This window comes from Xiphophorus hellerii, chromosome 5 (assembly GCF_003331165.1).
Source record: "Xiphophorus hellerii strain 12219 chromosome 5, Xiphophorus_hellerii-4.1, whole genome shotgun sequence".
NCBI lineage: Eukaryota > Metazoa > Chordata > Actinopteri > Cyprinodontiformes > Poeciliidae > Xiphophorus > Xiphophorus hellerii.
In genome coordinates, this window is record NC_045676.1 from 17551687 (window position 1) to 17575444 (window position 23758).

General features: G+C 38.4%; 1 protein-coding gene across 6 annotated transcripts in view; it reads right to left on the reverse strand.

Moving 5' to 3' along the window:
* Nucleotides 1-23758, reverse strand: part of LOC116720634 (endonuclease V) — a 59441-nt gene that overhangs the window by 34724 nt on the left and 959 nt on the right. For 5 of the 6 annotated variants that reach the window (XR_004339432.1, XR_004339431.1, XR_004339433.1 and 2 more), the window contains exons 2-7: nucleotides 23552-23723; nucleotides 19294-19428; nucleotides 18434-18473; nucleotides 17878-17990; nucleotides 12773-12841; nucleotides 12460-12588 (exon numbers count right to left, since the gene is read on the reverse strand). Coding sequence is in view for 2 of the 6 variants with exons in the window: in XM_032564007.1 (XP_032419898.1) it covers nucleotides 12460-12588; nucleotides 12773-12841; nucleotides 17878-17990; nucleotides 18434-18473; nucleotides 19294-19428; nucleotides 23552-23723 (658 nt within the window). In the remaining 4 variants the exon portion in view is untranslated. The remainder of the gene's footprint in view (nucleotides 1-12459; nucleotides 12589-12772; nucleotides 12842-17877; nucleotides 17991-18433; nucleotides 18474-19293; nucleotides 19429-23551; nucleotides 23724-23758) is intronic. The other variant, XR_004339434.1, reaches the window with a different exon arrangement.

Below are 23758 nucleotides of genomic sequence, written 5' to 3' on the forward strand. Positions count from 1 at the left end.
AGGTTATGGTACTACTAAGTCTAAAAACGCAGTTTTTCACGCTTTTCCGGACTCTACCAGATTGCATAAAAACCCTTCTAAAATATCTTGGCAAGAGTGTAATACAGAACAACAGGCAAACTGTACAACTGGAGAAAACGGTTTAAAAGACAGCCTTTGGTACATTTAGTACAGGAATCCTCATATATATCGTCTTAAGTAAACCACACACGTTGCATTAACACATGAAAAAAAACTATGCTGCCTTGTGACAGAGGACATCCTAGAAAACAATCACTTAAAAATTCTTACGAAACCAAAAGAAGTCAGTTCGTCTATCGGTTTCTGCCATTTCCTTTTCAGAAGTGTCAAGGAGAAACCACACCCAGCAGCTTTTTAATTAACGCTCTGATGAACAACTTCATTTTAATGATTCGATGTGAGTTTCTCACAAGTGACTAGTGTGGTGTGAATGTGAACGTTTCTGTGTTAGATAAACGCTCCAGATGCAACAGAAATGCAGCTGCTACACCTTACAACCCAGATATACTGTTTTATTAAGCCTACACCTTACAACAGGAGGTGAAGCAGTCTAGGTTACCATTGTTTGCTGTGCCTTCCACACTCCAAAGTTTCACACTGATTTTTATTTTTTTTTACATATCCATAAATAATTAAATCATCTTGTCACTGCTTAAAAATGTGCAAAGATGATGTTTTTATTCCTAACAGCCTGTTTTTTCGAAGTGCTTGTAAGAATTGAAATCGGTGTTGCAAACCTACATGAAGGGAAGTTTCGTAACACCGCCTTCAGTGGTGTTTGGTGTTTTTACATGACTCTGTGGCTGGTGGATAAAAACATTTACACATTTATATGCAAAAAGCTGATGTGTTTGTGGTTCAAGGGGAAACCACATGGGAACAGATTTTCTGAGCAGAGAGTGCCAGATTATTTTGACAAATCCCTGCATTCTGCACAAAGTAATATATTAACAGAGATTACCATACATAAATATTACTTATTTATATTGTGTAACACAAAAATTTCTGCTAGTTTCCAAAGCTGTTTGAGATCAGGTTGTTATGCAGACTCATGAACAGATGCTTAACTTAGGAAATAGAAAACAGTTTTACTTTTTACATTCTCTGCTGCATTTTTGGTTCTTTTGGGAGGCTTTAGGAACTAAAAACGTTCTTTAACATTTCATGTGGCTTTTCAAACATTACCGATCTTAAGGTTGTAAAGTTTTTAAATCTATAGAGCTCTCTGTTGGTAATATCCCCAAGTAAATTAATGTATTTACATTGGATCATGCTGTTATGTACGTGCCAATAAAATATTACTCTCATCTGTTTAAATCGTGTGTGGTTTCCAAACATCGCAGGACAAGATCAAAGCGAGACAAAATCCATCAGAATCACACAGAAAGGTTTCTATCAGAGATGGTGGCAAAATGCAGCGAGCCAGCCATAAAAAGAGGAAGAGTGTTGGTTTCCTTTAGAGGCTTCTGTTGTCGACATTGTGGACTGGCGATTGTGAACAGATTAGAGTCAAAATCTACTGGTTTTCAAGAGCTGTAGATGTCAATAAACCCAGTAAGGGACCTGCACTGAAACAGAATCAGGAAACTTGTTTGCAATATTTGGATTTAATTTTTCATTTTATTATTTGATCAATGCAGGAAAATAGAATTTAAGAATTTTAAAACACAACTTAAGTTGAAGAATGAATTGGATGTCTAATGCTATACTAGCTGGATAACAGCAGGAGTCTGTTGCAGTGCAAATATCAAATTTTATGCATGAATAAATGACTCATTACAGCAAAAAGAAATATTAGAGTTGCTTATGCGTAAAGGAAGACTGGAAAAATGTTTTAATAATAGCAAATATCCTAAAGCAGGTAAATAATCTAATTCAGTGTGAGTGATTGTTTCAGACTGTGTGTTTCTGATGGAAAATGGACTCAATGCAGCTTAAAATCACAATTTTCTAGCCAGAGTTTCTGGCTAGAAAAACAGAGGTAAACAGATCTTTGGCTGTTTAGCAAAACTTTATGTAAATTCAACTGACACATGCACTTACACAGAGTAAAGGTCTGGTCCAGGCGCCTGGGGCAGGTCATTATCCTCCATCACCACCAACGCCCTGCAGTTACAGCCACAAGCTCCACTCCCTCCACCACTTCTATACGCATCCATCACCTCCTCATGGTGTTTCCTCTCTCTGAGATTCACCATACCAAACTTTTTTTTAAAAACAGATCCTTTCATCACTCACTATTCAAACTTTCTCCTGCCTCCCATGGCTCTCTGTCATATCCACCCCTTGGCTACGCTTAGGTCTCTTTCCAGCTCTCCTCCCAACTCTCAGTGGAGGCCCACAGTCCAGTGGCAACAGCAGCAGAATGTCAGACAGCCATATATTAACATTCAGACAGCCTCGGGGCCCGAAGGTGAGCTCCACTCTAAATCAGTCAGGTTCTCCAGGCACATTCAGAAAGACTTACACATCCCAACCAGTGGCTGGCACACAAGGAGCTGTGGTGTCAGTCTTCATGGATATTTTCCCTTGTTGGCTTAGTGAAATAACTCTTTTACAGCTGAGAGAGTTTCTCTCTGTCGCTGCTTTTCTTTTCAAGCCCATCCATTCTGTTTAAATCCTGCTGCCCATTCTGTGTCTTCAAAACAGATGGGACAAATTGGACTAACCAAAACCATGAGGGACCCAGACCCAAGCATTTAGCTCAGATTAATAAATCAGATTACACAATCTCACAAGAACACCAAATAACATCCCTCATTCTGAAGATAACATGACAAGATATTCCTTTTTTCTCCTTGAAAAGGTCTGGAATCTTTAGCTGTCCTTCTGTAAATTATTATTTTGCCATAATTACAGACAATGACGATGTCAAGTCCAAACCAGATTTATTTATATACATCTAAAAGTGAAGGAGTTGACCAAAGTGCTTTACATATTAAAAGCTAAGCAATGTGTTTTAAACAGACTTAAGTTGATCAGCAGTTTGAGAGGCGTTGACTTTCAAAGGCAGGGTGTTCCAGAGCTTAATGTCTATCAAAGGAAAGACTCTGTAATCTCTGATGTTTAGTCTTGATCTGAGCAAGTGACCTGTTGATCCAAAAGTCCTTGCTGGATTGTAAGAGTGAAGAGGATTAGATAAGTAGTATGGTGCCAAAGCCATTCAGACTTTTTAAAGCACTGAAAATTTAAGCTGCATCCTGTAATAAATAGAAACCCAATCCAAGGTTTTTAATACAGGAGCGATGTTATTGAGCCTTCTGCTTCCAGTGAGGAGTTGCAGTTGTTCCAATTACTGCAACTACTTGCAGTAATGTAACCAAGATGTAATAAATGTATGGATTACAATCTCAAACTGGTCAGAAGGGATGTAGGATGCAAGCCTTAAACACTTTGTGAGGTCATTTGTTTACTACTGTTCTCTAAAAATCCTACGCAGGACAGCTGATTATGTTCTGTGTAGATGGATGAATGAACTGAGATAAAATTGCAAACATTATAATTATATAACAGTTGGGTGACTTTAGAAGTTAATTGGTTGCACTAGATTTAACTTTGTGGTGTTGGAGTGAAGGGGACTGAATACAAATGCACAGTGAAAATAAAAAGTCATCAAACCAGGCATCCCTTTCCATCATTTCTACAGTATTTGGATCCCATAGATGTTTAATGTATCACACAACGCCACAATAAAATACAACAACATGTGTGTTTGCATTTGAACAAACCACCCTTACAAAGCACTGGAAATGTGCTACAATATTAAGCAATAATATTAAACAAGATTTGTCTTCTCAGTTTGCCTAATGAAAAATTGTTGATCTCAGTAGGAATGATGAATAATAACTACCGTTCGTTAACAAAGGCAAAGTGTAGCTTGTAATGAGGCCCAGATTTACTTCAAACTTTAACCAAAAATTCAACAGTTACAAGTCGGCAAACACAACCTTGGGCAACATGGAGACTCTCACATTTTAATCTACAGCATAGCAACAATGCGAGGCAAATTATCTGATACCCCCATAGGAGAGACAGAAAGAAAGAGGGAAACAGAGAGTGGATGGATGGATGGATGGATGGATGGATGGATGGATGGATGGATGGATGGATGGATGGATGGATGGATGGATGTGGAAAAACAAAAAGTGTAAAGTAACTTTTTGATACTTAACAAAAAGTAACAAAACGTACTTAACAAAAAGTGGTGGGGGATGCCAGTTGGTTAAAGAAATGGATTATTGCTAAAAACAAGCCACTCATTGAAATAGTTCTGATACTCGGTGCACACAAAAACATGTTTTTTTGTTCAACAGTGTACAGTGCAATAATGTAAATTTCTGCATCTGCACACTATAACACCGCGACCCCTAAAATAATAAACCCAGAAATCATCCTTCCCTCAAATATATTTTAGGTTTTAATAACCACACAAAATACGCATCAGCAATATCTCCCATATAGCCACCCAAAAGTACTGTATGCCTCCTTCCTTTCCTCAATCTCTTTTATTCTGTGCATGCACGCTCTCCGTTGCCCATCACTCACATTGAAATTCCATCTGTTTTTGCAATCTGGGAGAGCAGCTGTAGAGTTTTTACGTCTCCCCACTCAGTGCAAAGGGGGATGTATTGAAACCCAAAGTGGAGACTTTGAAAGTTGTACACATGCTGAAATCAGCCCTGCAGGACAACGAGGGCTGTAGTGTTTCACTGCCGGCTCCTCCACAGCTTTCTGAAGACAGTTTATGTCCAGTGTAAATCTGTATCACAGAAGTCAAAAAACTTCCCAGACATTAGTCCGTCGGGAAGCTACAAACTTGTTTTTTTGTTTTCCCCCCCACTCCACATCCTGCATAACTGATTTAACAGAAATGGAAGACAAATGGAGAAGAAAGAGCATAATTAGGGACTTCCACCTTGTACAAAGCACTCAGACATGGAGGAGAGTCTCCTCAGAGTCCCATTAGGAATAGATGTGTTCCCATCAGAGTGTGGAGGAGGAGAGCTTCGGACAGTAATGGATTCAAACCTGGAAATAAGCAGTTATACAACCCATGGTACAGTGTAAACAAACACAGCTTCCTGAAAATGTAATTCACACACTGCCTGTGTGAATTACTGTTTTCACATTTTGTCATGTTCCAATTGCAAACCTTATTCTAATGTATTGTTCATCTGAGATCAACACAAAGAAGTCCATGACTGTGAAATCTTTACAGAGGCTTACTTTAGGTCTGGACCTTGACTAGGCCGTTACACTACATGAGTACAATGGGAGCAAAACCATTCAACCAAGCTCTGGCTGCATGTTTAGGCAGAGTCAGATAATTATCATAGGGGTTGCCAGGCTGGGACTATTGCTCACTCTGGAGTGGCCAACAACTCATAAGTGCCAGAACCACATCCGTTTTTTTTTTGTTTTTTTCAAATGAAAAAAATCTTAATTTTTTTTGTATAACCAAAGCAACAGTGAGTGTGTGAGCTTTTCCCTGTAACCATGTTCCTTCTGCCACAAAACGGAGGGCCTTTTTACAGCCAACTACGGAGTTCCTTGAAAACTATTTAGTGACTATTACTGAGAGCACAGTTTGATGAAATGCTTTTAAAAATATTGTCCTGCATCTGAAACAAACAAACAAACAAGTTCTCCTCATCAGAAGACAGAAAAAGCACTGAGAGAAAACAGCCTGTTCCACTGAGAATAGGTTAAGGATTGGAATTGTAATGCTGTTTCTTGAACATCTCATCCTTCAGTTTAGGAGAAAAGTCTGAATGTTCTCAAAGTGCAATTTTTCTTCCTATAACTATTAGGCTGGTACAGCTATAGCCTGCATCTATTACAACAGCCTTTCAGATTATTTTAATTTTCTGCTGAAGCGAGTGGCTGGCCGGCTAATCACTAGTGAAGCAATCTGAAGTAAGTTTGTCAGGGAACATTAGCTTGAAGAAAATTAGCTTTCTGACAGACTGCTGTGTATCAGAGCCCTTAAGTGACTTTAGTGGTGAAGGGAGGAAGCAGGAAGGCATGGCTCTGTGGTGTATGTGAACAAGTGTGTCTGACAAAATGTCAAAATCAAGAGCAATCATCTAACTGGAGGGCTGCACCCTCTAACAAATATATTCTTGTGACAGTAGGAAAAAAATCCCCATTTCATTTCAAATGATTTTATTACTAATTTTCAAAGTATGACCCAATGACCCACCTTTAAAAGAAATGGATTCAAAGAAGAGAACTGAAATGAAGAGCACTTGTTCATTTTCAGAGCAATGTTCTTTTCAGCGGAGTACAGTAAAATAATATAAAAACATTGTATAAACGCTGTAATAGCCATCTTGAAGTTAAGTGGAACTCTTATGCTAAAGGCATAAGAGTAAAATCTAGTTCCAGACAACTGAGAAGCAGAAATAGTGAAACAACATGTATATGTATCATTTAGAAAGCTACCAGCGCATTAAAATAACTGGTTTGGTTTTCCCAAGACCTACCACAGGTCATCAATGAATTAAGTTAAACGTCTAGTCAACATAAAGTTTGATCATGCTTCTCTTCTGACGTTTTCATTGTGTAGGATCAGAGAGAGTCAAACCACACGGATAATATTTATCTCAATAAATCAACGGCTAAACAACAAGTGTTGTTTATGAACGTTATTCAGTTGATCTCTCATCTGCACGGGCAGCGCTGGGAAGTGAGAACTAAACAGTGTAAACAGGATTTCTTAACACCACCTGGTGATATGAGACAGTGAGCCGACAGTGAGTCTGAAACGTTGTTTATGGAAAATATCATCTGCAGCTTCACTTTTGACTGGTTGCTAGTCTCCAGCAACCAGTCAAGTCAGTTGGTTACTGACTGAAGAGCTTCTTCAGAACTGATGCCGAGAAAGAACCGGCGTATTGCTGGAACCTGAAGCAATAGAAACGGATATGGTGCAAAGCAATAACTAGTTTACCACTGGAAGCTGTTTGATGAAAAACTGGCCAAAGATCACAAACTGTCATTCACAAACATTGCATTCACAGACTTTGAATGTCCTTCATGAAGGAGTAACAGGATTACTGAAGAGACTTTAGTTATTTTTTTGCTGTAATCCTGTTAATTCCCATCTTCACCAGATAGAGATACGGTCCCATCAACTGAGTGGAAATATCTAAAACAAAATTTTGGCTTTTCACCAATGAGTCCTTTCTTTGTGCTTCTAATTCTATTTTGTGGATTTCTTTGGAGTCTGTTAGTCTTTAATTACATTTTTGATGAACAGCCTGCATGTACTGTAGCTTACAATAATATGCTTGACGTTTTTGTTTTTTTCCCTTTTCCCAGTGTCCTTCATTTGCATTTTGAAGCTCTGCCCTGCTCCTGGTTGTGATCCAGCAGCTGAAGTGCAAACACTTGTAGCTTTTTTTCTTTGTCTTAAGATTTTAATCAGCAGTTTGAGCATTTGCATGATCTCCACAATTCGTGAAAACTCTTACCCAGTTGTTTGACTGATTAATACAATCAATCAAATGTAATTCCGGATAGAGACTAGGCCCAAAATCCTGGCTAAATTATGAACAAAATGGTGCACCTTGTGTAGAAGAACATATTCATGTAGTACACAGAAGGCTTTTCACTAATAAATAAACATTAAGTACTCTGCTTTTTTGAGGTTGGTAGTAAATCTGTCCCTATAAGGTTATCTATAGAAACAACACAACGGGCTTGACATCAGTTTGGCTAATTGCATTCACAAATCACACGGTAAGTGAGTCCTGCCTCACATGATGGCAACATAACGTCGCTTGATGACGCTGAGACGCTGCAGAGTTCTGAGGCGTTTCGATTCATCACTTTAGATCTGACATGCGAGCTTCCCCCTGTCTGTCCCTCTACTTGTTACTCTCGCTGCCATGATGACTGCAGAGGTTCGGGCCGAGGCAGATGTCTGCTTGTCTTTAACGTCCCCCACATGTTCAAGCGTGAGACGCTGAGGTAGTGTGAGAATTTAATGGGGTGGGGGAGCACAACTGAGACGGGGCGTGAATTGGCTCCCTGCATGTGTGTGAGTGAGTGTTTTTAGTAGATCCTCTATATTCTGCTGCAGTGCATTCACACATCAGCCTTCACTGCAGACTAACACCATGATGTCATCTTTCCCTTTCAACTTTCTGAATCCCTCAAACCGTGGACGGTCGGGTTTGTCTTATTCTGGGGTGAGAGGAATTTATTAGACAAAGGAGAGACAGATTTTTTAAAAAGCAGCTGAAGAGACTTTAGTTGTTTTTTATTTTGCTGCTATTCATCTATAATCATTCCAAAAGTGAAATATCTTCAATGCAAAGAAGAAACATTACCTGCTCACAACCTTGATAAGATATGTATACATTATTCAAATAAAGGCATTTGCATAATTTCATACAAGTAAATCAAATAAAGTCCTGCATGAGAAACTGTATGATAACAGAATATTGGAGGAAAATGATTCATAATCTTTTCATAAAACTCAAGACATAAGCTTAAAAAGTCTCAAAACAGTATGATTTCATGACATAATAGACTGTTGGATGGATGGATGGATGGATGGATGGATGGATGGATGGATGGATGGATGGATGGATGGATGGATGGATGCTTATTTTGTACAACAATCTAATTTTAGGTTAGAAACTAAATCAGCAGTGTGGAACCTGTGGCTGCAAGTTGCTCTTCAGACCTTCCACAATAATATTGTCTAAAAATTAAAAGGAACCGGAGAATACTTTTAAATACAGATATCATGACAAATGCAGATTTTTAACCTGCATTTTTGTGCAATATCTGCATTGAATTTCCACAAATAAAGAAATATATTTTTTTATTTGTTTTCCTAGTCATTAGGTTGGAACGTATGTGTTTTTCTTTATTTTTTATCTTTAAATAATTCATCATCTTTTATGTTTATCTTTGTTATTAATCCTAAAAACAGAAATAAAACACTGGCTCTTTAACGTAGATATTTGTTTAAAAATTTGTCATTTTTCAAAATGTCATGTGACATTCATGGGGCTAAATTAGTTTTATTTGGCTGTCCTGAGAGCAAAATGGTCCTTTTGGTTGTAAAGGCTGCACACCTCTGAACTAGATGTATAAATAAACTTTAAATAAATGATAAAATCCCAGATGTAAAAAATAAATAAGTCCACAAATCACTATGTCACAGAAAGACTTTAGCTGACTGGTGGTAGAGCTAAAAATTCAGCTGGAGCTTTCAATGATGCTTGCAGGCTGGATTCAATACTAATCTTTAATAAAATGTTTTAAAACTGTTGAAAAATATTACAGTCGTAAGTTCATGACTGCATTCACTAAAATACCAAATTTCTTCTTTATGATCTCATAAATACACATGTGATAAAACGTCGCCTCTGTTCATGAATAAAAAAATAAAAAAACATTACAGCAGAACGGTTTGCTAAATCACACTAACGTTACATCACTTTGTCTCTAAATGCAGCTACTTTTCATTTCAGGCACTGTACTCTCCACGTCTCTCCTTCTCTAGTGTTTAATTCAGATTTAACAAACCTGGAGCTGGTAGGAATTTGGTTATAGGCATGGAAAAAAATCTATATTGTTAAACATTTATGGATCTTAAAAAAATAAATAGAACCAAAGATATGGGCACACACATTAAAACATAAAGCAGGGCAACAATATTACCAGATTTTATTTCCGAAACACATTTGTAAACAAAACCCAGCTAACAAGTTTAGGCTTTTTGGTGGAGGAACAAGTGGCTCCCAAGAAATTTGGATGAAAATGAAATGATGTGAGGTTGCCTGATTGCATCCAAATGATGACCTTTAGCCAACTAAAACAACAACAACAAAAGACCACAAATGCTGTCAGTCCTCCTAGTATAGCTCTCAAACTTGCATGAAAAAATAAAGATTACTCAATAAAAAAAACATTATTTTTATATTTCTCCCCATGCAAAAGCCTTTCATTTCTCTTACACACCCCTGCAAAAGTTCAAGCAGGATCTGCTCCAGCTTCACTGACTTATCTAACAACCTACGGGGCTCTGCTGTGCATAACCTTGTGATGAACCACAATGCTATATCTGACAACATAAAGATCCATAAAAGTAAGCGTCAGCACACAAGGGGAGCTCTCTCAGCCTGTTATTTTTCCGTGGACGATTTCAGTATTTGTATTGAAGTGTTGTCACTGAGCTTTGAAATGCTGAAGAACAAAAATGTGACATAAACTCGAGCGTGACCTGGGCACTTGTCTTAACTATTCTGATGCTTATTTTCTTTGCAATCGGTTGGAATAGAAACATAAGAAGCAGAAAAAAAATGTTTGTGTCAAACAGAGAAACAGCTGGACAAGGATAAGTTAAAGATGGGGCCACTAGTGGTTGGATAGAGGCAGGTGAAAGTGTCCCTGACTCTCTCTGATGTTTACATCTGATAAAATAAACCCTATCGTTCTGCTGGTGGTTGTATGTGTGGGAGCGATGGGGATACCACTGCAGCTCCACTTGAAAAAAAAAAAAAAAGAGCCACGCATGAGTCTGAGATGTGTGCTTCAGCTCGTGTTTCCTGTGTGAAAACAGCAGAAGCACAGCACAACCTAGTGGCACACAGAGAAACAGCCTGAGGGGGCTGGGATGAACCTTGGCAAGTTGTTTACTTTTCATAAAAACAGCAGCACTTTGAGGGTTATATTTAGTAAAATGGAGAGACTTTTAACTGTGTGTGTTTTTAGTCAAATCTGGCCAAAACTATTATGGCTCATTTATTGATTAAACACAACATTATAGGGGTCCCAGCATTCACTGGGCAGGAGATCAGCTCTCTTTGAACTAGGCAGTATGGAGAAAGCACTAAAAAAAAGTCATAAGCATCTTAACTGTCACCAGCGGACAGCAATTCAATTTAAGTTCCCTCTTCGTAAACTTTTTGTTGACACTTAAAAGAAATCTCCAACTTGATGAGTAGATTTACATTTGGTACTTTTCAGCACGTCTAAATAAATTGTGTGAAACATTTAAAATATTTAAATCCGGAAAGAAAAATAGTGTATGTTGTTGAAAATGTAGCAGCTATTGAAATAAATTTGTTGTCACTCCTGGAAAAAAAAAAGTCCAACCTTTACTGCAGAATATCAGACTAAAACATTTTTGAAAATTTAACTGCTAATTGCAGTTCAGTGAAATGATACAGTGGCCATTAATAACTATTTTAAACAAAATCACCTGTGTAACACCAGACAGTTGATAAATTATATCCAATCTAAGAAAAAGGCAACTATGTTTTTTTTATTTACAATTTAAATCTTCCAGTTAATACATTTTTATGAACCTAACTAATAAACCATATCTTCCTATTTTCCTGTCTTAGGAAATCACACAGAGGTTCATTTAGTTTGGTCATTGGCCACTAGGAGTTATTTTTATGTTACCGCCTGACCCAGAGAGCAGGATAGTAAGGGAGGTACACACCGCTAGACAACTGCAGCAAAGAGCGGCATCTTCTAGTCACCAAGAATCCACTCTAAGCAGAACCATAGATTTTAGTCAGAAGATAGAATGATAAAGCTTTATGGCATTAACTACATATTTATAAGTATAATTTTTTTAATTTGTTGTGAATTGGTGCTGCATAAACAAACTGAATTGAATTGGCACCAAACACATCTGTTGGGTTTGCTGCAAAAGGATATTAACCTTTTTTTTTTTTTCAAAGACTCAAACTATTTTGAATAAAAATGTGGTCGACTGTAGTGAGAATACCTTTACAATCAGCAGTTTGATGTAGCTGATTCTGAGCAAATCATTCGTGTCAAAATCAATACAGAGCCATTTTCATCTCCCCAAGCTGGAACACAAATTCACACAGCAGCGCTGTACAAACACATTTAGCCTCTCCCCTTCCGGCAGAGGCTCTCCTAAACCAAGATCACAACAGTGAGCTGTAGCTAGAAGCTTAAAACTCCCAAAACATGGCAGAAAAGAGACCTGTAGTTGACAAGGCATCAATTCAAAATTAACAAGAAATTATTGAGAAGTTCTGAAGTGTGCTAAGCTCTCAGCAATGGAGCCAGAATAGTTCTCCGTATCATGTCACACTCGCCCCTGTAATGTGGGATCTTATTGTCTCAGAGTGTTAGCCCAATCTGTGTATTTGTGCTGGAGTGTAAAAGATCCACACGGGATTGGGGATGTTTAGCACACACGCTCCTTCCTCTTCTACAAGCCTCCCAGGCCCTGTTAATGAAAAGCTCGGCACAGCATGACGCTCACACCGCCTCCCTTCACAGCGGCACGCCGTTACACAAGAAATGAGCAAGACGTGCCCACCGAAGCAGCGTTCTGCCTCACAACTGAGCAGTTCGGCATGCTTACAGCAGGGCATGTTGCTGTGACGTGTCAAACCTGATGTACTCCTGCAGTGTTTGTGCATAGGGTACCTGTCTGATGGGCTCAGGTACCCGGTAGCGGCAGCATGAGTGTGTCAGGCGGACAGCGGTGCCCAGGCTGATTTTGTGACCCACAGAGACGTACACAGGCTTGAAGCTCTTATCGCAGCTTCTCAGCGCCTGAAAATAAAGACAAATGTTTCCCGTAAATGTTCAGCATCCATCTCTCTGCGACGTTGATCATCCCTAAAATTATTTGACTTTCAACTGGGTGGCTGTGTTTTGAAGTAAGCCTGCAACGAAGCACCACTTTAGTTGAAAGTTTTTATTTTATTTTTTTCAGTTTGTTTGTCCTCTGACGCACCTTTCCGAGCACTTTGCCCGAGGCGGCGGTGAGTGGGAAGCTGTCTCCTCCTTTTTGCAGAGCAGCAATCTGCAGAGGCAAAGAGACAGAAATCAAAGTCAAAAGACATGTACAACATGACATAACAAATACCAGCTTAGTGAAAGACACCGTTAACTCAGAAAGCGGGAGAAATGACTCTCTGTGGGCTTTTTTCTGTAACCTCCAAGTGACCCGACTTTCATGTCTGGCTGAAACCAGGGTTCAAGTGTTTAACCTTATTTTCTGTTACATTGTTTTCCACAGCTGTAGCAGCTTTTATTTTTATGATAAAGATTAAAGTTTTATTCATATCAACTTTGAAGCTCTCTCTGATGTTTATCTGAGAAATACGCTAAACATATAAACTAAACTTGATTTACTAAGTAGGATAATGATTGTCTTTCTGGAACAGTTTAACACCTAAATGCAAGTATATGCCCCAACAATTAAAATGAGATAGGGAAAATAAATACAAATAACATAAAATATTTTTAGGTATTCATTCAGATGTTTTATAGCTTATATTGCCCTAGAAGGAAATCACTGTTTGCACTGTAGAGCAAATATTTAAGCTGAACAGCTTCCTTTTCATTTAGCCAGCAAATAATGTCCTCCCTGCTTCCTTCTGAACTCCAATATCTGCAAAAAGAAATTTATTCCAGAGCCAAAATCAGTCAACAACTCCTTTTCAGATTTTAAAAGAGACCAAATAAAAACCTCTAAAACACTGACATTTTTCTTTGAATCTTTTCAAAAAGAATGAAAAAACCCTCAGATTGATGGGACTTAAATCTGACCTCTGTTCCAGCTAAAGTTTTGCTCAAACAGTCAAAGAGACAGGACAAAGTCAGCCGTAGCGATGCGGGCTGCTGTTGACAGGTGCACTGTGTGTTATGGGCCAGAGCAATGAAGGGAGTTTAGCCCCTGTGATGGATGGAGTGTCTGCTCCACTATGACTGATTACAGCAAGCAGCCAGCAGGAGGACGGCCGCATGGAGCATCCAATCCAAGCTGGGACGAGTCCAACCGTGTGTGAGATAGAGGCCGGCCTGTTTCCTCCGACTCAAGAGGAGGACAGAACACCAGAAAATAACAGAAGTCAGAAATACAGAAGAGGTCATCAATAACCCACCAATTCAGGTTACCAATGAGGGGGGAGAAGAAGAGAGACAAAGAAGATACGACTTGTAAAGAAGGAAGAGACAGGAAAGATAAACTAGAGACTTTCACTTTTCTCCCATCTTTCACTTTTTTGAGTGTTTAAGGTCTTTCAACATGTTTTGTCTTGCAGAAAGCTAAGAGAATGCCTTTATAATAGCTCAAAAGCACCACATGTAGATATAAATAAATGGAAAGCAGGACATGACACCTAAATAAGAACTCTAAATGGACACTTGTGGCTGTTAATTTAGTTTGACAGAAAAAATAGCAGCTGAAGTGAACCTTTGTTTATTCCTGAAAAAAGAAAACATTTTCTGCTTTTGCCATAAACTTGAACCAAAACTACTTAACATTTTTATATGTCATTTGTTTCAACGGATAGATTAAATGTTTTTTTGGGGAAAAAAATTATATGAGCAGATGGATGATTTGAGATAAATTCTGAGATCAATTTTGAGGTAAGTAGAAATAAGAACCATCTGTCTGATGTATAATACCGGGTAGTCTACAGAATTTGAAGTATTACATAATGTTTAACTTGATGTCAGATGCTGAACACTCAATACCAGCTCAAAACAACAAATAAAAACTCGAGTCAGAGCTCTTCAAGGAGAGGCATGATCCACAAATTGAGAGAACCTGGAATAGAGGCGAACCTTCCAGAAGTGGATGCTATTTTTACAGAGCAAAAATAGCATCCACAGATACAAAGGAAAAATTACTTTCTGACCAAAGATTAACATAAAGGTGCAACAAAATTCTGTGGTGTTAAACTATCACAGCATTGAGACTGTTGGACAAACAAAGATTTGTTAAATATGTCAACTCTGTTCTGCTATATTTTAACTTTAACTCATTTTAAAGTCTGATATAGAGCTAAATAGTTTGGATGAACTATCTCTGTCTATTGGGGATATTATCTTACTCTTACATCTTAATAACTGTGCAGCATAGCTTTTTACATGTGTATCTGAGATCCCGTAATGGATCATTTAGCTTCTAAAGAGCTAATTTTCAGTCCAATTTCCAATCTGGAAAGGAGCCTGTTGCAGCTTATGTTTCACACATTATTCCACTACTCATTTATTAAACTCCTCAATCAGCAAAGATGTGGTTTATGTGGAGCATCGCAATTCAGTACGTGCCTATAGACAAATTGGTTAAACCCCCAGAGAGTGACAATGGTGGCAAAAGTATGTATGGGAAGCGAAATCAAAAGTTTCCCACAGAAACTGAGTCAAGCTTGAGCCCAAAGATGCAGCACGGACATGCGAAACCAATGCTGCTGGAGACTGACAATAAAAGAGAAGCTAGCTAATTTTTGTACAGACGTTCAATGGGTGGATGTGTGTGACTTTATCCTCTGGGGAGACCCTGGTCTGTGTACATAAAGATCAGATTCCTCCTGGTGGTGGAGACGGGATATTTATAATGCCAAAGCAACAGACACTAATTGAGGGAGATAGAGATACTCCTTCAGAGAATCCAATTAGCATGTTACAATGCCAGTTGAGTGTTTTAGGCATAAGCAGTGTGTGTGTTGCATCCAAATGGACTCAACAGTGGATCAAATATGTCATTTCTTCATCTCAACAGAAACTCGCTTCATTTTTAGAGAATTTTAATTTTTGTCCTATTTTACAAATCGTATAAATAGAAGAAAACTAACATTGCACATCACCTCAAAACAGCACAACTTGGAGGTGGTAGCATCATGCTGCGGGGATGCCTTTCTTCAACGGGGACAGAGATGCCGATGTGCATAAACTGGAAGATGGATAAAACTAAAAGAAGTCTTACAAGACAAGAAGTCACAGGCTGCAAAGGATTTGTTGCTTGAACCAAAATTCCCCTTCCAGCTGGAAAATGACCACATTTTAAACTGTGCAGCATTTAGGACTGGTAATGCTGTAGGCAGCTGGATTTGGACTTTAACTGATGTTTGCAAAATATAAACAAATACACTGAGTTTCAGGTGAGTTATTCAATTAAAGTTGCAGTATGTAACTTTTATAATAAAAAAATCAGTTTCTTGCATATTTGTTGAAACTGTCACTGTGGTATGACACAGGTAATTTGTGGTCCTACTGCCATCTGCAAAAATGGACCACTCACGGTCAAAAACAGTCAATCTGAGCCCAGAGGAAGGTCTTAGCTCGTATACACACTGCTCAATTTATTAACGGAGGAGAATCGAGGACAAAGCTACTGAGCCTTATTGCTGTCAAAAAAAGCAAATACTGATATAAAGCTTTGTTGGTTCGGTTTAACATGTTTTTCTGTAGCAGCGTGAAGAACCTCAAAGTTCCCAAATAGCAGAGTTTAGTGACAGCTTAAAGCTGAACTGCAGAAAGTTGCATTTCACAGTTAGTTGAGAGCGTAAACATTCTGCATGTGTTCAGGTATAACACAGGTATCTCATCTCCCTTCATGCTGTATTTGTTTGGTAAATGTGCGTTCTGAAACAACATGGCTGTAACGGATATTTTTGGTCCGAATGTGTGCCGTTACACCTCTAAAATTTACATACATCTTTTTTTCCCTGACTGCAACAGAATGTTTGTCCATCAGGTAGATTTTCGACTTTAATTTGTTCTTGTCCCTCCTCCTCTAGGTCACCGAGGCGCCAGACTGGAACAAAATGAACATTTGCATATTAATCAAACCCAGGTTTTGCAGTCCCAGAAGCACACTTGGACCAAAAGGTATTTGTTCCAGCTTGATTTGTATTCAGAGCATCTCATTAGCATTAGCTACACAACAAGGACTTGTCACACTGTCAAAGCCGAACATAAACACACTCTCCCAGCAAACAGAAACATGTGGATGGGAGCTGAGGAAACACACAAAAATCAAACTCTGTCTGTTGCTCTGCCCCTCTCTGACATTTACAATGAGAAACAAGTCAAAATAACAAAACTAATCACTCCTTCAAACTTTCAGTCAAGGATTGGAGCTCTGTAAAATGAGAAGCAAATTGAGCTAATAGAGACGCAGTAAATGAAGCACAAGAAAGCCATTTGTGGTTAGTCTTCAAAAAAATCCAAATTAGAGAATCTCATAATATTTTTTCTGCATTTCAAACCCCATGCGTTTCAAGCAAATATTAGATTGATGAGCTTTACACTAACTCACTTTGATCAAAGCCTGGCCATTGCCTTCCTAAGCAGTTCCACTTGATTCTCATCTCCCTTCATTGCTCCATCTAGGATTTGTCCCATTCAGCTCAATTTCTTAGGATGCCTTTCTGCTGAGCAAATCAGCGAGCAGAAGGAGGAGTTGTGAAAGATGACGCTGGTTTTCTGTGCTGTTTTGGAGTTATGGTCTGCCTATAGATGTAGTTTGGAACTGGCAGTGGAGGAAGTGAACGAAGCCTTTCAGTTCATGTTGGCCACGCTCCCAAATATTGAGCAATTGAAGTTGGAGCAAGAGGAATGTTTAAGACATTTTATTGCTTGCAAACATTTTGTGACCCTACTCCGCTTGGCACTCATCTCTTCGCAGTGGGGGATGCTTGTTTACAGCTTTACATACATCACAGCCAAATGTTAGCGATTGGGTAATATCAGATTCAGTTGTTTCAAACTTCAGCAGAGTCCATGTCTCCAACAAGCCACTGTTTCTCATTATCCGAGAGTACGGACCCTCCGTAAAAAGCAAATTGTGGAACAATGGACTGGTTTTAACCAGGCTTCGATCTCTAGTGGTTCCTTAAATTAGCGACTATATTTTAAGTAAAAAAATAAATAAATAAATAAAATACGGTCAATTTTAAACATTTAAAATTGTTAAAATTTTAAACAATTTTAAATTTTGTGTGTTGTGTGTAGCACACGGCACATAATTTCTCATGCCAAAACATACAGTGAGTCTTTTGATCATTCATAATCATTATATGAGTTAAAATTATTTGGTGGTCTCACTTGTGATTGGTGCTCCTCGTCTTTAAGCACCCCCTGCACCTGCAGCAGGTTCTTAGCCACGCCCACACAGGGAAGACCTGACAGCACCCCAAGATGACACGCCAAGCCGAACTCTGTAACAGATAAAAAACATTGCTTTTGTTTTTTCACACAGACTTTGCACACAGAACATAGTTTGTTTTGTTTTGTTTTTTTTAAAAACTGTCATTACTGTTGAGGAAGAAAAACTGTCCTACAGGCTAAAAAAAAACCATTTTCAAAATATTTTTCTGGACTAAATAAAGACCGGGTCTTAAATTGTCAGCAAAAGCTGCCCATGCACACCCAGCCTTTACAATTGTATAAGATTGGAGCATACAAAGAGAATGACTTTTGACCATTCCTGTTGGCACGATTTCTTTGAATTATTCAATATGGTGGCTCCTTTCTTTTGCTCTCTTTTTCTTTAATCAGTCCACAGGTTTTCTATCTATAGGAAATTGACCCTTTAACCTGTATAAGCACAGCTGCATTAATTATCCTTTAAAATCAATAAAAAATATCAGTGAATATGTACCTCTGTAGTGGAAAAGACCATTCCCATCCACAAACACCACCTGTTGAAAAGAAACAGAACATTTACTATATACTACAAATATCAGCTTAAATGGAATAATAATAAAGCCAGCCATAAGCAAGCCTTAATCCATCACCTACTGCCCTAAACAGTTTGAGATGTCCACTTTAAAATTTCATTCCACTTATTTTTATTTTTACTCCCTTTGTTGGAAAACTCAGACGTGTTAGGAAAACATGTGAGCTTGAGATTTTCCCACTTCAACACACCAATAAATGTTTGAGTCCAGAAGAGACGATGCAGCTATTTTTCTGCTGGGAATAGGAACTGATCAGGAACAGACCCCTGGAAAGGTTGCAGATAAACTGGCAGCGACAGAGCGTGTGTGTGCCCATGCTAAATGTCAGTAGAAGTAAATCAGTTTGTGTGTGCATGTGAGAGAGAAACTCTGACCGTTTCTACACATTTTCTTGTGTGGGGACGGCGAGACAGAGGGGGAGGAAAAGGAGGAGGCGTGTGGGCTGTGACAAACAGAAGCGTGTGGGTGGGGATGACTTAGAGACGACACATGGAGGAACAGTGAGATGGAGAACAGAAGAGCTTTGTCATAGACGCTCTACTTGATCTAATGTGTTTGAAGTGAACCGAGCTGAACCTGGGTAATACAGGTCCTAACTAGAGGCTGTTTAAAGAGAAATAAAAATGAGTTTAATTATTGCGGGTACATCTGACTTGTTGCATCAGATCAGGCAGAGATGAGGATAATTACTTTAAAACTAATTCAGGGACTCACATTGGGGCTCCCTGTTTAATCCAGAACAGAATTCAGACTCGCCTTTCTTTCCTCATTGGACACAGACCTGAGGCATAAGTGTAGGCTGGCTGATCTTCAGTCGCTGCAGTGCCTCCAGGAGGAAAGGGGTTTCCCTGAAGGCCAGGAAGCCAGAGACATAGGGGGCCGTCAGGGTCACCATGTGACTGTCTTCATACAGAATCTTAGAGGAAAGAGCAGAAACCAGTCAGTTCCCTGTACTTGGTTTTAGGACACCAGTACAGTGTCCTAAAAGAGAGACGGAGCGATGCTGTCTGGATCCAAGTGTTCTAGTTTAATTCACCTCAACGGTTTAGGATGCATTCACATTTATGCAAACATCTTACTGCCACAAGCTGTGCGAAATGAAAAGAAATGTTTAAGAATAACTGTAAGTGTACCGGCATATATTTTATAAGTCTTTATAAATCTTCTATCACCTCATTGCTGGTACTGTTCAGACCTTTGACTGTTCAATAAAAACAATCCTCAATCTCTAAAACATAACTCTACATAATCAATATAGATGTTTAGATAAAAATAATCTGCTAAGCATTAAATGCTTTCAGATTTACTGTTGCTTATTTATGGTTTTGAATGATCACACAAAGAATTCAGCCATGAATATTAAAAAAAGATTAGTAAAGGCCTATGTCTTATTTTTTCTGCAGAGCTGTATGGAGACCATTTTCTATGGAAGACGATTAGGGCCGCTGAAAAAAAAAGAATTCTGACTTCAATCTCAGCGGCCCTAATGGTCTTCCGTAATTTTCTTTTCAAAACCTATTGGAAATTTAAATTAATTAATGTCTCCAGAACCAATTATACATTTCCAAAACCCTTCAATGACTTAAGACGTTAAATATTAATATTTCCCAGCTTGTTTGGGTTTTGTTAAAAGCCAGTTGACAACCTCTATCACACCTTTTTTTATTTTTCATTTTGTTCAAGCTTTTACAAAACATCATGCAGCTTTTAAAATACACACACACACATGCCCACATATATCTATATAGATTAATGTATGCATGTTACAAGGATCAAAAATGTTACCTCTCTGCGTTTACTTTAACTTTCAATTTCTTAAAACGCAGCAGTAGAAAAATCTAAACACTAAAAACAATGAGGCGATGAGCACACCAAGTGAGCTACATCTTCAGATGTCATTTTGTGTTTTACCTTATGAAACAGTCTAAGATGATGTTCTTGTTATGTACTGTGCTTTATTAGGATTTTATTTGATCAACCAACACAGAGTTGAGCAGCTATCAAGTTAAAATAAAAGGGTTCACAGCTCAAGTGGGAAAATCTCTCAAGAGGACAACTACAGTATTAGCCTCTGTAAAGGCCAATTCTCTGGCCTTTACAGAGAACTGACAAGAATAACACCGTTGTTGAAAGAAGGCAACAAGAATCTGCCATGTATGAGACACAGCATGTTAGGTAAATTGTACATATTATTATCAAATATTTGTTGTTTCATGTACCTTTATAATGTTCTTGTCTTATATGCCTTTATTTGTTTTGTTTCATCTTAGCATAAAGAATGTTTCTGTGTTGTTGAATTACTTTGATTCCTTTCTCAGAAGGCCTCTCTGAGGAAGAGCAGAGACAACTGTTTTCAACAGGGTTATCGCTCAGCAGAAACCTCTGCATCCTTGACCTGCTAGATAGCTATAAAACCGTCGCCGTGAAGATGTACAACTTGCTTTGTTTTACCCTGTATCTGGAACAAAATAATCTAGTGCAAGATACCACGTGTTTTAGTTAGTGATTGTCATTAGCACTGCAACTAAGTGATGAAGTGTTTTGCCCCCACTTCCTTAGAGTTGCAGTGTTCTCTGTGATAGGGACTCTGAAAGCAATAAAAAGAGAGGAGCGGACAAATGTGTTTTCAGAGCGGTCGGAGATTTGTGACTGGAAACACATCTGTATCCGTTCTCCTCGCGAGATACAAAGAATCTAACTCTCTGGTCTTTTCTGTGTTTGTTTAAATCTGTCTTTAATAGGTGTTAAACCTGACACAGCAAACATGTAGAAGAAGCTGATCTGGTCAGATGAGATCAAAATGAAAGTTTTTGACTAACATGCAAAATGCTCCTGGAAAACTAACAGGCATTACTCACAGTGAAACATGGTGATGGCAGTATTATTCTATGGGGGATGCTTTTCAGCAAAGACATTGAAACTTGTGTGAATTTCACTGTTTTTGTTTAATTTTGTGTAGAGTAGAAAGGAATTTTATCTCTATGGCGATATTCCAGATTGATATAGTAAATTATTCAAAACAATTTACTGTTGTAAACATGAAAGATTTTAGGTTACTAGATTGTTTGCTTACACCTTGGGGTCATGTGTTAAATGATGAACATTTAGAAATAGCTTATAAAGTGTATGTCACTAAGCACACATATGCTTTAAGCACACTGCTTGAATCTTTTGTCTATTTTAAGCAGCAATGTTACAGGTGACCGATTCTCCCATGATGACCTGCCTGGGATCCTGCAGATAATCAGCAGGGTTCAGGAGACCAGAACCTGCATCTCTCCGGAGCACAAGCTGTCACAGCTCCTTGGTCACTCTAAAAATACTTTACTGTTGTGCCTCTGAGGCTATAAGGTCAGACCTAAATCACCTTCCTTCAAAGTAAACAGCAGATGCTACAAATTAGACTTTGAAAAGCTGGTATTGGGCACAGAAACTAGTGAAGGGAACCTCAACACATGATTGGTTTCATGACAAACTGTCAAAAATGTCTGTCTTTAAAAATACCAGTTGTTTTCCTGAAAGCTAGCTTTCAGGAAATATTTGTGTTGTATTATGGACTCCAATGACCTGAAAGCCTCCCCATAACAATGTTACAAACTGCACAATAAATGGTTTCTTTTTTTTATTCCTTACCAAAGACCAATTTGAGATCTTGTGGCACAAACAGTCTGTAGCACTAGATTTGTTAAACAGTAGAAGAAAGCAGAAAACTTACGATAATTTTAATATAACATCTTGATCAGCAGTTTAACTTCATGGGTTCAGTGTCAAACATTTGAGAGAATTAAATAGGTGCACATGCAGTATACAGTGGCCCTCAAAAGAGTATACATCCCCTAATCAATATGTTTGGGATTTCTGGTGTAAATATAAGTCATGCTCAACAATTTCAGATTATCTTTCCAAAAATAATTGTATTTTGTACCATTTGACAAAAATTAAAAAATGTAAACAAGAAAAAAAAAGCTGAAAAAATGTATAGAGAAAGTGTAACAGCTAAACCTTATTTCCAATAAGACAGATTGACTAAAACTCATGGAATGTATGATCTTAAAAAGACTGAATCTGGAAAATGAATTGAAAGCGTGCCTTGTCGAAGTACCAGTGGGTGGTGAGGGTGGGGTTAAATATCACATTGTTTTTAGAAAATTGTTTTGTTGCCCGGCCTCATGTTTTTTATCTGACAAAAACCTGCCATTTTAAAAGGGGTGTGTGTTAAGTGTCATTGTAATCAAATAAACAGCCAATTAGATGCACTCCAATATAATCTTAGCTATAAAACAATGCATTTAAGTTTAAATTATTGCTAAAATTGTTAAAAAGTTTCCTATCTAGGGAAAAACAATCGATTCCATGCAGTCACTGACTCAACTGTTGTTATTATGTACTTCACTCCACTTACATTTTTATAGATCTCAGAGTAAAACTGTCTGGAGTTGTATAGTATGCAGTTAAATTACAATAAAATAGGACGAATTGAATTGATTGCATTACAGGTTTTAGCATTGGACGGGGAAGATAAATGGCCTGGTAGACATTACAAAGCATTTTAAACTATATGTCACTCTAGACACCAAGCGAATATCCCAGCTGGAAGCATGAGTAATGTTTCCCTCATTCCATCAGCTTTCTGAAGTCATAAAAACAGCAGCTAATTAAAAATAATGATGACTCAAAGAGCGAACACTTTAAATATGACTGCTTTTAAAGGTCGCCTGCAGCTGGCAGACAAAATTTCAGCTGTGGCCAATATAAAGTATATACACTGCTCAAAAAAATAAAGGGAACACTTAAACAGGTGTTTAACACTTAAAGTGTTCCCTTTATTTTTTTGAGCAGTATATAAATATTAATAAACTCGGTTTTTCATTTTATTGTGCTATGTTTTTTAATGGCTCCTCTGCTAACTGAATGGCACTGATGAAAAAAACAAGCTCACGTCTGTTAAGCAAAAGAGCAGAAAAGATTTTTTACTGCCACTGTTCTGTTATTTCACCACTAGAGGGAGGCTCGGCTCGGTGTGACGGCGGTCAGCTCACCTTCAAATCAGGGTAACTGAGCACCACCAGCTGGGCGCAGGCGCTGACTTCATCCCCTTTGATAAAGGAGAGGTCCACGCCACCGACCCGCTCCAGGCCGGAGAAGTCTGGGCTCCTCTGCCAGTCCTCAATGTCTTCCTCCACCACCTGCTGCCTGAGTCGCTTCTGTTCACTGCATCAGAGCAACACACACACACACGCACACAC